At 35.7% G+C, this 14,784-nt stretch overlaps 1 protein-coding gene across 15 annotated transcripts in view; it reads right to left on the bottom strand.

Annotated features, from left to right (window-relative positions):
* EML5 (EMAP like 5) overlaps window positions 1-14,291 on the bottom strand; it is a 244,705-nt gene extending 230,414 nt beyond the window's left edge. For 5 of the 15 annotated variants that reach the window (XM_074235560.1, XM_074235563.1, XM_074235559.1 and 2 more), the window contains exon 1: window positions 14,062-14,288. In XM_074235560.1, coding sequence (XP_074091661.1) covers window positions 14,062-14,258 — 197 coding nt within the window. In that variant the 5' untranslated portion in view covers window positions 14,259-14,288. Of the gene's footprint in view, window positions 1-695; window positions 841-968; window positions 5,640-14,061 lie in introns of those variants that run through there. The other 10 variants (XR_012478175.1, XM_074235566.1, XM_074235565.1 and 7 more) reach the window with 6 other exon arrangements.
* Window positions 14,292-14,784: the final 493 nt, after the last annotated feature.

The raw sequence follows: 14,784 nt of genomic DNA, 5'->3' as shown, positions 1-14,784 counted from the left end.
CACACTTGGAGTCCTGGATAAACTTTATAGAGGAAGTAGAAATGGCTCTAAAGAGAGCAAAAACCAGGGGAATGTGACCAAGTGTACATAAAAAAGAGCTGGGGGGGGGTGTTAGGCAGCATAATTGTGAGCATTTAACTGATGTAAATTCATAAGGTACCATAAGGGAAGAAATCAAACAACATGTGAACATCTCAAAGATTATTAATACTGAAAAAGGTGATCAAGAAAATATCAATAATTATTAAACTTAATTCCTACTTTCCCATCTGTATATAGTTTTAATGAATTATTTATTACTTAATGAAAAGCATCCTCAAATAAAGTATTAATTGGAAACAAGTAGGCTTTTACAAGTGATATTCCACAATAGACCACATATTTACCAACACATGAATGACAAAAAGATATAAAGAACATATTTCATTGTGCTAATAAAAATGATAGTATTATAGATCTAAAATTGAAAATCTTAGAAGCCATTGTGTTCAATCTTATTTGTTAATTATAAAAAAAAAATTTGACTTGGTAGAGCAAGCTATTATGTTAAAGGCTCTCTTTCAATAAGATTGCTCCCATAAAAGTAGGAAGAACTATTCAAAATTCTCTGAAATATATAGAAGAGATAATGTTGTTAAATAACCCTCTGACCATAAATATCAAGAGAAGCATAAAATGGGGAGAAGTATGCTCACCAAAGTTGTTTACCACAGTCATGTAGACGATGTAGATCAGATCAAAGCTGAAAAAGGATTTATGGCTGAAAAGGCCTTCAAGATGCTCCTGTTTGTGGATGACATCACGCCAATTGCATTAAGCCCCAGAACACTGAAGATCCTTCTGGAAGAAACATGAAACTACTTAAAAGATGATTGATCTAATTATCCATACAGGAAAAAAACCAATGGTTGAAGAGTATCTACCTCCCACCTTATAACAAGCGGTTAGAATTAAAAATTTTATAGCACCTGTTTATCTGTATGTATCTAACTGGAACAAATTTGGAACATCTGGACAATGAGCTGGTTTCAAAATTGAAAGCGTGGTGAAAAGTAGATCTGGCTTTGGGAAATTATAAAGCACCTTTAACAGAGAAACATAGATTCAGCTTATTAATGTTAATATCCTACTACTATTGCAGTAAGATTACAAGTAAGTAAAACCTCTAAGTAATGAAAAATGAGTGTCACAGAGAGGGCAGTAGAGAGGCACGTTGTAGGAATGAGCAAGCTATAATAAGGTACTTCAAAGAAGAATCAACCAATAATGCAAACAATAATTAGTTACCAAGTGCCAACATAGTGGTAGGAACAAGGGATAGAATACAATTATAAAACAATTTCTATTCATAAGTAACTTGCATTATAAAAGGGAAGATAAGAACATATATAATTTTACAAAACTTAAATGCAAATAGGACTTAGCGACAAGTTAGTTTGGGAAAGAAGGTACTAACCAACTGGAAATAAAAAAAAGGCTTCACACAGGTTTTACCTGTACCACACCTTAACAGAAGAACAAACATTCCCTTGCAACTATAATTTTAAAAAAAATACTGTACTCTGTCACTACCACTACTCTAATACAGGTCCCCATCACCTCATGCCCAGACTACTGCAAAAGCTTACTGGTGAATCTGTCTACCTTCAAGATGTCTCTCCCTACGCCAATCCATCTTCCATTTGAACACCAAAGTGATTTTCCTAGAGCACAGATCCAATCCTTTCTTTCTGTCACACACAAATATCACAGAGCCATAATTCTTTGATATTTAAATCTCTTTATATTATAACTTAGTCCTTTTCTTCCTTTCTTATACCTTATTCCTTTTTGACCAGGGACACTGGCCTCCTGGTTGTTCCAAGAACAAGAGAGCTTGGAGCATCGCCCCACCCCCTGCCATGCCTGGAATGCTCTTGCTTCTCACCTCTATTGGCTTCCTTAACTTAAGTCCCAACTAAAATCCCATTTTCTATAGTAAATCTTCCTCAAACCCTTTTAATCCTAATCTCTATCTTCTTTTATTTCTTATTCATCCTGTATGGAGTTCGTTTATATATGCCAATTTGCTTGTTATCTACTTCAATAGAATGTGAGCTCCTTGAAAGCAGGGCCTATTTTTTGCCTTTTTTGTATTCCCAGTCTTTAGCACAGTAGCTGATACATTAAGCATTTAATAAATGTTTACTGACTTCCTGTTTTTTGACTAATCTATTGACATCTGATAATGTAATAAGTATTTCACAGCCACAGTCCCCCATCTTTGAAATAAAGGGAAGTATATTTTCTCAACTGTTCATTATAATTTCACCTTAGTAAGTTTTTCTTTATTGTTCTTTCCATTTACATTATTCTAATCAACTGGATGTTGTTTCTCTAACCATGAGGACTTCACTCTCTATCAGTTCATATAATCCTCATGTGTCTGAATTTTTCATATTTAAAATATTTCACATCACATTCAAGCACCAATATGTGGTTAGTTATTTCCCATTCAAAAAGTACTTTGTTTCCAATTCTTTGCTACCATAAATAGTTTTAGTATGGAACTTCTAATTCTATCTTTGCTGCTGGGCTACAGACATGGCAATGGAATCTCTGAGTCAATAGATATGAACTTTCTGAGCATTTTTTTGGTATAACTACCAATTGCATTTAAGAGTCACAGTTCCACAGCTGGAAATATTAATTTACCTAATCCAATATCTCTTCTATCTTCTCTGTTCTTATTTAGTCTTTATTGAGGATTTCCATATCTTCCTATAATGTTGAAAGATACCTCCATCTTCCATTGTAGTAACATAACTTGGACTTAGTACAATAAGTGGTTAATCAGTCAGGATAACACTCAATTTAGCAGCTATCACTATAAAGGAGTAGAGAGCTTATATTTCAAACGACAAAAATATAGGTTTGCAACCAAGAACAGTTTACCCAGCAAAACTGAGTAGAATGCTCTGGGGCAGGGGAGAACTGAATTATAATAAAATAAAGGTCTTCCAAGCATTCCTAGAACTGTAGAAAAACTTTGAGGTTCAAACACAGGAGTTAAGAGAAAAAATATAAAAAGGTATGCACAAATAAACAATCATAAACTGTTATAATAAACATGTCTCCCTTTTGAACTCTTATCATCATCGGTCTGAGAATAGTTCTATTATATGTTGAGGATCTTAAGAGAAGAATGGAAAGAGGGGGAAGAATATATTGGGGGTGGGCGGAGAATGAGGGAAAGGAAGGTTAGGGAAAAATTCTTTCACATAATTAGGTTTTTACAAATCGACATTTATACAAACAAGGAGGAGGTGGGGAATGGCTGACACTTGGACCTCCCTTTTCATATGAACTTGGTCAAAGGAGGGAAGAAAACACACAGAGAACTGGGTACAGAAATACAATTCAATCGATAAGGAAACTGTAGGAAAGGGGAGAAGGAGGAATTAAGAGGTGAGATTAAGGAATTAAGGGAAGAATTAATCCTAAACAAAACAAAGGATATACAAAAAATATTTACATCTTTTACTGAGGTGAGAAAGAATGGGAATAAGAGGATGGATGCCCATCAACTGGAGAAAGGTTGAACAAACTATGGTTTATATAAATGAAATAGAAATAAATACTATTAAGCTATAAGTAATGATGAAAGGGATGATTTCAGAGAAATCTGGGGGAAGAACCTGGAGAACAAATATGAAAGAATCAGGGGGCAGCTAGGTGGTGTAGTGGATAGAGCACCAGCCCTGGAGTCAGGAGTACCTGAATTCAAATCTGACCTCAGACACTTAATAATTACCTTACTGTGTGACCTTGGCCAAGTCACTTAACCCTACTGCCTTGCAAAAGCAAACAAAAAAAAAAGAATCAGGAACTCTGATCAGCCAAATATAATCAACAGAAACCCATTTCCTGATGGACAAGAGAGACTCAATTGGCAAAATAAGATAGTATTTTTATACCTGGCTAAGGTGGAAATTTATTTTGTTTGACTACACATGTTGTAACAAAGGCTTTACTTTTCTTTCATTCTCAATTGAGAGGAGTCAGGTAAGAGGCAGGGAAGGCAGATTTTTACTGACTGCAAAAATATAATTTAATAAAAGATATATTCCAGCTTCTCAGTCTCTTCTCCCACCCCACTTCAATTTACATGTCCTATTCTAATGCAGCTGCTCTTGCCTTTGAATTTATTTAAATTATTTTTAGTTTTACATTGTCCTCTAACCCTACTACTTTTGAGTTTTTCCTTTCCTCATACACCAAGTGTATGGCACAAAATTTTTCCTACCAGAAAATTTTTAGTTTAGTTTAGTTTAGTTTTGTGGCAATCTTTTTCTAAGCAATTTGAACCATTCATATTTCTCTTTTCTTTTTAATCTATCCTCAGCTCAATTTTTTAGCTAATAGGTTGACTTCTTTCTTTACCAGTTTCTTAGTTCTTTCTGTATCGCTCACAAGCTAAAGTGTTTGGAGTTCCAAATTCAAAGTCCCTCTATCATCTTTGCTATTTTAGTGAATTAGTAGCTCTTATTCTCTCCCCTCCCTTATTTTCTATTGTGTCTCATTCTTAAAAATACCAAACAGCCTCAAGTGAAAGCAGTGTCATGTGGTGGGAATCATTTAGTGTGTATCAAGTCATAAGGTATAGTCCTATCGTCCTGATCTCAACATGATCATCCACCACTCTTATCCAGAGGTTATCCTATTTCTTCTTTATGTCCCACCCCCACTCCACTTTCAACCACTGTGTGCTAACATATCTTATCAATATGCAAACTTTCACTGGATGGAATACAGTCCTAGGAGGTGCATCAATTTCTCAAAAAAAGGTTATCTCCTAAAATAAAACCTATTTTAAGGTATTTCTCTTTGGGTGTATATGTATATATGTGCATATATACAGCTATACACATATACATGCATAAAGCATGCACTTGTATGTATATATAAATATATGGAGAGTATACTTATGTGTATATATATATATATATGTGTGTGTGTGTGTCTGTATATCAATAAATAATAATAATTAAATGCATGTGCAATTATATTCACACACGCATACACCCATGGGAATTCTCTGAAATGAGACGTCCCCTCCATCCATTGATCTTCCATAGCCCACTTTCTAACTGAAATTACAAACACCAAACTTTTTTATATACCTATGGACTAGACAAGGGTGTGTGTGTGTGTGTGTGTGTGTGTATGAAACATCTCTAGGTCCAATCTCTCTCTCTTACTTTCTAGCTCCCCATTCAAGCAATTTTCCACTATTAAATTTTTCCCACTAGAAATGATTCATTTATAGGAAATCACAGGATTTACTCCACAGCATTTAAATTCAGTTTTTCCTTCTGTTCTCATATTTATCTGTTTTCCTTAAATTTTAGCCTCTTGGATCTTTTTTCTTGTTCAATAATTACCTCTATTTCTTTTATGCTTTAGTTCAATTTATTTTCTTGTTTTATACAAAAGCTTACAAACACAAGAATTTATTTCATACAGTATTTTCTTAAAAAGGATATTTAATTTTGTGTTTTTGGTTTGTCATGTGTGCAAGCAGAATATTCTACTTACCTATATGTATTTTTCTAGATGCTTAGAAGATGCCAAGATTATATAAGATAGAAAAGTAGTCACCATTCTCTCCCTCTCTTCCTCCTTTTCTCCCTCCCCCCCCCTTATTGAAACTTCAATTTCCCAATGATGATTAGACTCAGCTTAACAGGGTAGGTTATAGTACGGGCAACTAGGTAGACAGATATCAGTTCAAATCTAGTCTCAGATACATATAAACTGTGAGACACTGGGCAAGTCAGTTTCCTCTAACTCCCCAGGGTTGTTGTGAGGACCAAATAAGAAAATAATTAACAAACACTAAGCATAGCACCTGGCACAGAATAAGAGATATCTATATAAGCATATCATGATTATGATTATCCTATTTTACAATCTCTTACTTGATTTCTTATGACTTTAGTATAATCATGGAGTAATGTAGCCATTCATTCATATTTGAAGTTTTTACCTGACTACTTACAAATTTTGTTGTCCCGAAATGAAAATTGTGTGTAAAGCATTAAGCATCTTGGGAGTTTTAATAAATGAATTCATTTTGTATTTCTGTTTCAAAACTTCAGTAAGTTTTCTTGTATTATTTCCTCATTATGATGTGCATTTTAAAAAAATTAGCATGATCTTCTAGGCAACCTATTAAATTAACTTTGTACATCCTATTTTCAGATCAGTTCCTTTGGTTTATAAAGAATTCATATGGTCTTTCAAAAATAGTCTTTTATTTCCCTTTTGATGAGTTTTCTTCTATGATTGCATTTTTTATTTCACATCTTCAAATTTTTAAAATCAAAACTCTTTAAGAGTTTTTTCTGCTTATCTGAAGAAATTCTCCATCATATTTTCTATTTTTTCCCTAATTTGTCCCTACACTTTTTTGTTGAAATCTGATTTCTAATCTAACTTTATTCCTAATAAAGATGAAAGGAGCATAGATTTAGAGCCAAAAAGGACCTTAGAGATAATCAAATGTAAGCACCCTCATTTTGTACATGAGGAAACTGAGGTATAGTCAAGTCAAATGATAATGATGATGAATTTCAAAGTTTTTAAATGAGTGCTTACCAAATGCCAGCAACACAGTAAGTGAACATGACACAAAAAGAAGGCAGCCCTTGCTTTCAAGCAGCTAAAAGATAATACATAATGGGGAGAAGATAGGTATTTACACACCATTATTATTTGGAAATTTTGATCAGAATGTTCCAGGCAAAATACAGAAAAAGCTCACCCATCACAGCCCAAGGCATTTTTAGGGTACTAATCAAAGGTTCTGGTAGGAAGGGGAGGAGAATGGTGGATGAAATAATTTACTCATAATCTCACAAATCTTCAATCTGCAACAGGAAAAGAAACGATGTTCTTCTGACTTTAAGTCCAGTTCTATAACCATCATATCATGCTGCTCAATGAAATCTTCTTTTACAAATTTTATTTCTATTTTAAACCATTCTAAAATTCCTTGCTATCATTCCATGATCTCTAGGGACTTTTTCATCAAAGAATTCTGAGTATTTTTTCTTCATTGTATAATGCATGTTCATTATCCTCTAGCATCTCTTTGTATTTTTACTCATTTTTCCTTCTGTTTTTATATTACTCTGCTATTATTCCTACTAATGAACTACATTTTTATCCAGACTTTGTCCCTTGGTATTTTGGTCCTCCAGGAGTTTTCTTTTACTCCAAATTAATTGTCTTTGGTTTCCTTCCTCATTCTTCCTATACTCATTCTTTCCTCCCCAATCCCAAAAGGCTATGTATTTTCAACCTTGAATTGGTGGGAGAACCTAGCCCTAGTTCCTGCCCAGAGCAAATCTGGTGGCAAAGCTGAGAGGGTGGAGAATTGAAAGAGAAAGAATGCTGGTACCAAATAAGATTTACAATACCCAACTTTCTTCAGACATGGAAATTATTTTTTAAAATAAATTTATTAGGGGTAGCTAGGTGGCTCGAGGGGCGGCTAGGTGGTTCAGTGGATAAAGCACAGGCCCTGGAGTCAGGAGTACCTGGTTTCAAATCTGGCCTCAGACACTTAATAATTACCTAGCTGTGTGACCTTGGGCAAGCCACTTAACCCCATTGCCTTGCAAAAAAACTAAAACTAAACTAAACTAAAATAAAATAAATTTTATTGATTTTGTTTTTATATAGTACAAGTAGTCTTCCCCCACATATGTCCCCAAAAGTCATACCAGAATAAAAATATAAACATCTTTAAAAGAAAAAGAAGATGGAAATTTTTTCCCTATAGCAAATTCTGTGCTGTTCCCTACACTGTTTTATATATATATATATATATATATATATATATATATATATATATATATATAATATATATTTCTTCTCCTCTCCCACAACTCTCTTCTTATTTCATGTTGCTGTGTAAAATTAGTCTCTTCTAATTCTTATTAGGTAAGAGAATATTCATGCTCAATCACTGTTGTGAAAGGACTTTGGGAAAGGATATCCAACTGAAAACTGAAACACAAGTCTTCGAAGGTACTTGTGCTAATTATGTTTGACAGAGTCTTTAAGTGTCTCATTTGTTAATGCTACTGCACACATTTTTTCTGTGGGCTCTGCCACTATAGTTAGAGTCATAACTTTAAGGCATTTGGAATAGTGTAGGGGAGAGCTTCTGGGAATTCCTGCCTTCACTTTGCCATCTTGACTCCACCCCAAATGCATGAATTTTTTCCTTAGTGTGGTATTTGTTTTCTTTTCTGGATTTGGTTTTAGTACCTCTAGATCATTTGCATAATTCCTTTTTTGATGATCAGGAATTTAAAGAGTTTTTAGAAAATAATTACTCTGCCATTTTATTAATCATGTTATGCTAAAAAGTGAATTTTATAATTACATATTCTTTAAAATTAGAAGTCAACCTTCGATTATTAGAAAAGTGATTATTAAGTTTATAAATTACTTAGATTCTTCAAATAAATCCTCCCCTTAGTAAAGAAATTTAACTGCTTTGTTAATGCTTCCAAAAAAATAACAATGCTCAGCATATTTGCTAAGCAGTTTTAGTAAGAAAAGAAAATTGTAATGCAATAATTGAATATAACTATATAGGTTTATGAATAATAATTGAATATGACCATACTACTTTTCATCCTTATTAAGAAGTATTACATCAACTAAATATACCAATCAAGTTTAATAACCCTAGAAAATGACATTTTTCTACTTCTGAAGCGGAACACTAAACTGAATCAAAGCTTGAAGAAAAATGTTGAAATTACTGATTCTGAGTATGATTTTTTTTCTTACTGTGTACTTACTTTCTGCATATCAATTATGTTCCTGGACTGCTTGCAAAAAATTTTTTTAACGGTCCTCTGTTCAAGCATTCAATCAAGTACATGTTAATGTATTATTACAAGTGAAAAATTTAAAAAACTAATCTCAAACAACCCTTTTCTAAAGATATATCAAATGTTTCTGAGACATGTTTCTGAAGATACATCAAATGAATCTTACAAAGTTATTGAGTTATAATTAAACACTATTAAGCTCAAGTAAAACTATTATACTTAAGTAAGGGGGGGTTATTAAAACTATATAATCTGAGATTGCTGTGATATGGTTTCTGGGTACATATTCCAGTATTGTACTGGAATTGGGAGGCAGATTGTATGAAATCTGACCATCCCCAAATTAAATAGACCTGGAAGAATCTGTAGATATACAGAGGAGGAGGAGCCTAATGATGACAATAGCCAAGTGTGCACCTGGAACTTCAAAGCAGAACACGCTAGATCTAAAGGAGTTCATCTCAAATCCTGAAAAGTTATTGTCCTCAATCTGAAGAAGAACATAAGATTCTAGATTTGGAGTTGCATAAGATGTCATCAAATATATTCCTTCTCCATTACAGATAAGACAACTTAGTTCCAAAAGCAGGGAAATGACTTGAGAAAAATACTAAGTAGTAGAGTAAGAATTTAAACCCAGGCCTTGTAATTCCAAAACTGCCCCCATTAATCTAACCAATATTTAAAAATTATTATTGTTATTATCATTATTATTATTATTTTTATTAGATTTATAATCATTCAATTTACAAGAAACTTTTGAAGAAACAGCAATTATGAAAAGTTATACTTCAATGTTACCAAAAAAAGAAAAACTGAATTCTCTCTCAAAGCACTAGATATCCTATAACAATCTGCTGATCTGAAAAAGTTCTCAAGAGTAATACCTGTGTCTTCTATTTCTTTTTATATAGCATATTATTTTAACAGAAAGTTTTGAATTTGTTAAAATCTGAAATTAAATATTGAAGGATTTACAACTAGAAGATCTATTGGAGGTCATTTAATTCATATGTCTCATTTTATAGTAAAAGGTCTTCTGCCATATCATTCTGAATACCTGGAAATATTTTAAAACTGCAAATATTCAAGGTTTACATAAACTTATGAGAGGTCAGGATGCAGGATATTCAACATGTTTTGACTACCTCACATTATACTGTTCAAAGAAAACGATGTTTCTGAAAAACCAATAGCAAAACATCTGTGCTTTATTAAAAGATTACAATCAATCCAAAAACACAAAATAACTTGACAAATATAAAGCTTCCAATCCACCATAACATATACTCTTAAATTATTCTTCCACTGGTGGCTATCAATTGTGATGGGCCCTTTCAATATTACATTTTTCAATGTGGCTTCTCAATATACAATAAAGATACCAGATGCTATATAAAGAGGAATTTTTAAAATTTCCGTATCAATCAGGTCACAGTTCACCCTAGGAAGCTACTTAACATGATGCATAACAATCAATTTCACCAGACCAATGCACTGTTCAATGGAGAAACCCTGTTATCAGTTTCAGTTTCTTCAAAAGCAAAGTGTGTGAATAATATCCTGATGGATATAAATAAAAAAATCTAGTTTGTCCTTTAGGAGTTAGCAGGAAGATTTGGTAGTGATATACCTTCAAGTTCTACATTTAACCTTGTTAGCCATTTTATTAGCATACCCTATGAGACTAATGCAACATAATTTAAGGAAAGATAAGGGGAAGGTCACTTGTGAAGATGGAGTATAGGCAGTATTAAAGCTATCCTTAGTACAACTTCAATTTCCTAAAAGCTAGGAGCTGGGGAAAATCTTAAAAAGAACTTCGAAGGCAAGCTTAAGAACACTGAAACATAACTTTAAGCAATGTAGCACCACCAGCTATTAAATAAGGGGGAAACTACATATAAATTTAATATACAAATAACAAAAGATAATGCCTAGGTCCTTATATTTTCTCTAACAGTGAGATCTTCAATAAAAAGGACAGGAAAGAGGAGAACTAGAATATAGGATCATGAATATAAGAACTTTGAAAGAGCTTCAAAGGTCATCTAACCCAATATTCTCATTTTACAGATGTGGAAACAGACCTAGAAGAGTTAAATGTCTTACTCAAGATTACATAGGAAGTAAACATAAGAGACGGGATTTGAATACTGATCCTCTGATTCCAAAACCAGATTCTTGTCACTACATTATGCCTTGAAATCACTCTGGACTAAAGATCAACTAGACCAAAAAAAAAAAAAAAAAAAAAGCAATGCAAGTTTTGCACTCAAGATTAGTGAAAGAAGTAAAATGCTGGACTGAAAATCAAAGGACCTAAGAAGTTTTTGACAGCTACAACTTGGGCAAATCACTCAACTTCTCCATATCTCCATTTCTTCCTCTATAAATCGAAGCTGAACTACAAGATTTCCAAAATTTCTTCCACAACTATGTCTAAATATGAAGAAAGCTAAAATCAATTACTATCATACAGACCAAGGAGGGAATGCTTGTTTTGGGTCAAATTTTGGCACTGAATAGTTGTTTTCTACTGTACCTCACAATTACAACAAAAAATAAAACTTATTCTGTAGAATTATCAAAATGTCAACATCCTGAAGCTTATAAATTTAAATGGAAATATAAAGTAATCAAAATGTAGTTATGCATATTTGCCCTATTTACATGTCCTAATTGTTTTCATTGATCTCTGCTAGTTCTTGTACACATGAAATTTCTAGACCATTGTGGCTAATTTCTATGCATGGTTATTTTTTTTTAATGCGTAAACGTTAAATGAAAAGTATTCCACCTATTTCAGGATTCCATAAGATTAAAATTTCACTATTAATTTTTTACATCCTATATTCTGTTTTGCTTGGATATGTTTTTGATAGGTATATTGCATAAAATCTGAGTTAATTATAACATGGCAAAAAGAAAAGCTTATTTCATCACTTAAAATTTTATGACTTAAAAAGTTTTACTTTATGACAATATTTGCAATCCTCTCCCTCTAAAAGAAAGCAAAATGTATTGTCCCAGTAAATTCAAATGACTCAATAATCATCATTTCCATAAAAAAAGGTAAATTGCTTCTCCCAACAAGTTTCACCTCCACAGGCCTTGAAATCATTTGCTTATAGTTAGCCACTATAGATATGGCTTCGCTACTAAAAAAAAAAAAACAAAAAAAAAAAACCCTGCTTATCCCCCCCCCCTCATCCCACATACCTGAATTTTGTTAATAGATTAAACATCCATCTGGTATGATGCCTCAATTAGAGCTACATGAATCAAAGTCAAGAAAGGAGGAGAGAAGAAGCAAGGTTCAAAGAAAAATACAAAAGCATGATACACAAAATTCTCTACTTTCTATGCATACTATTTAAATTAATATACTGAGTTAAATAGCAGCTTGGACACTTGTTAAACTGAATAACACCATAACGATTATACTATTTTCAGAAAAATGTCATGATTTTTCATTCTTCTAAAAAGACAATTACACTGCAACCTTAAAAAAAGGGGAGAGGAAGGACAATGGAAATGTTAACTGGGCTAATTTTTTCTTTATCAAAAAAAGATATTCTCAGTCTTTTCTCCTTTCAATCGTGTGCTGCATTTTCTACTAATGTCTTCTTTCTTTTTCATATATAGAAAGGCAACTGGTTGACTTTAATATCTGTAGCAGCAGATCCTTTGCTCAAATGAAAGATCAGTATACCTTTCCCTATCTCTTCTGTATTAAAAAGAAGCAAAGAGGGTTTTCCAAACACACAAATCTTTTACCATAGTGCAAAAGTAGCAAATATGCTTTTAAAAAGTGTATATATTCCCCCTTGTAAAATACTTCAGTGAAAATTGTAAAACTCAAATAATATCTTTAATAAAAAGAAAAAAATAAATAAAATACTTAAGTGCTTTGTCAACAGCCTACTACTATAGTTTGTATTGCTGTTAAACCTTTAGATTATCTAGAGGCTTTATCTAGTCACATAAAGAAAAAGTATCAATATTTAAGATATACTAACCATCCAAAAGAAGAACAAACTAAAGAATTTTACTAAGGAGAGATACTTCATTAGACAAGGAAGAAGAAAGATATGAAAGGAGATGCTAATAAAATTAAGAAAAAAATCTGAAGATTGATTTTAATAGCAGTAGAGCAAAAAAATATATATATATATAGTGACAATCTATGGGGATCCTTTATTTTATTTTATTTTTTTAGGTTTTTTTTTTGCAAGGCAAATGGGGTTAAGTGGCTTGCCCAAGGCCACACAGATCCTTTATTAAAAAAAAAAAAAAAAAAGATTTCCTACAGGTCAGAATTCAGACCCAAGCAATCATTGCAAATTTCTAAGTCAAATGGATTTAAAGATTTTTTTTTCCATGTTCGTTAACAGCCAACAATGAAACCTGAACTAATAACTATGTCCAAATGATTAGTGACCTCCCCGCTGCCACTATGGTGACACAACATTCCCACTTCTAGAGGATCCTCTATTTCTTTTTTAATTTACCAGTAGGTGATGTAATTTTCTGGTTCCCTAAATATTAATTTAAAATAAATATTCTTAGAATTAGCTGGGTGTTTTCATGGAATGGAATAAAATCTCATCAAATAATACATCAACAAATTTATCCAATAAGACTTCTGCCTTTTTTTTCCCTTCATATAGACAATCCGAGAAAAATGAACCAAGTTCGTAGATGATCAGTGCGACTCAGAGGAAAGGCTGCAAGCGGGGAAGAAGAGGTTAGCGGAGCTGAAGCTACTCGGAGCAGCCAGGCTCTTCTGGGGAAGGCTCTTTTTCAGGAGGCAAAGGCCAACCTGGGACTCGAGCTGTCACAGGCGCTCGTTCCAGAGCCTGGCTGAGAGTGGAAAGGGAGGATTATCCCAACATATTGCAAAGCGTCCTTGATAGTCTATGTATTTAAAAATTATTATCCTTAGGTTGTGGTGATCTAGGAACTTGGCTCATTTTCTCGGATTGTCTATCGTCGGTCAAAATAATGAAGGGGGGAAAAAAAAGCAAAAGTCTCATGGGCTAAGATGTGTTTATTTGTGCTGTCATTGGATTCGGTTCCCTTCCGCGCGCGCACGGAGCCCAAACTTGTGCAGGCTCCGGGGCGCGACTCCGGCGGGGCCGGGCCGGGCTGGGGGCGGCCGTACCTGATGATGTCGTCGCTGTGGCCCCGGTAGAACTTCTGCCGGTGCTCGCGGGGGCTGTACACCACGCCGACCCCGGCCACGAAGTACACGATCTCCTTGGCGGCGGTGTAGTAGAGGTTGTTGCGGCACTGGTGGCCGCGGTAGCCGTACACCCACTCCAGCCGCAGGTGGCAGTTCGGGGCGCTGCGGGACGCCATCTCCAGGCCCGCGCCCCCCGCGGCCCCCGCGCCGGCTCGGGCTAGGGCATGTCCGGCCGCGCTCCTCCGGGGCGCTCAGGGGCTCATGCCGGGGAGCAGGGGCGCGGGCCCGCGCTGCGGCCGAGGCCCGGACCGGCTTCTTCGGGCTTCCCCCCCCCCGCGGCGGTGGGCGCCCAGAATGCGGCGGCTCCGCGGCCGCTCCGCCTCCGGGTCACCCGCGGCGCGGCTCGTGCCCCGCGGCGGCCTCCGCCCCCTCCGCCGCGTCACCGCCCCGCGGGGCCGCGCCTGGCGCAGCGCGCCCCCGCCCCCGCCCCCGCGCGCTGCTCCGGGGGCCGCCCGGCTCCGCCCCTTCCCGCCCCCACCGCCTACGCGGCGCGGGCGGGCGGGCCGCCCCTCCCCCGGAGCTCCTCCCCCGGCGGCCCCCCCCGCCGCCCTCCCCCGGCGGCCCCCCCGCCGCCCTCCCCCGGCCCCCCCCCCCGCCGCCCTCCCCCGGCGCTCCTCCCCCGGCGGCCCTCCCCCGGCCCCC

This window comes from Macrotis lagotis, chromosome 4 (assembly GCF_037893015.1).
Source record: "Macrotis lagotis isolate mMagLag1 chromosome 4, bilby.v1.9.chrom.fasta, whole genome shotgun sequence".
NCBI classification, from domain to species: Eukaryota; Metazoa; Chordata; class Mammalia; order Peramelemorphia; family Peramelidae; genus Macrotis; species Macrotis lagotis.
This window is presented reverse-complemented; position numbering and strand designations above follow the sequence as displayed.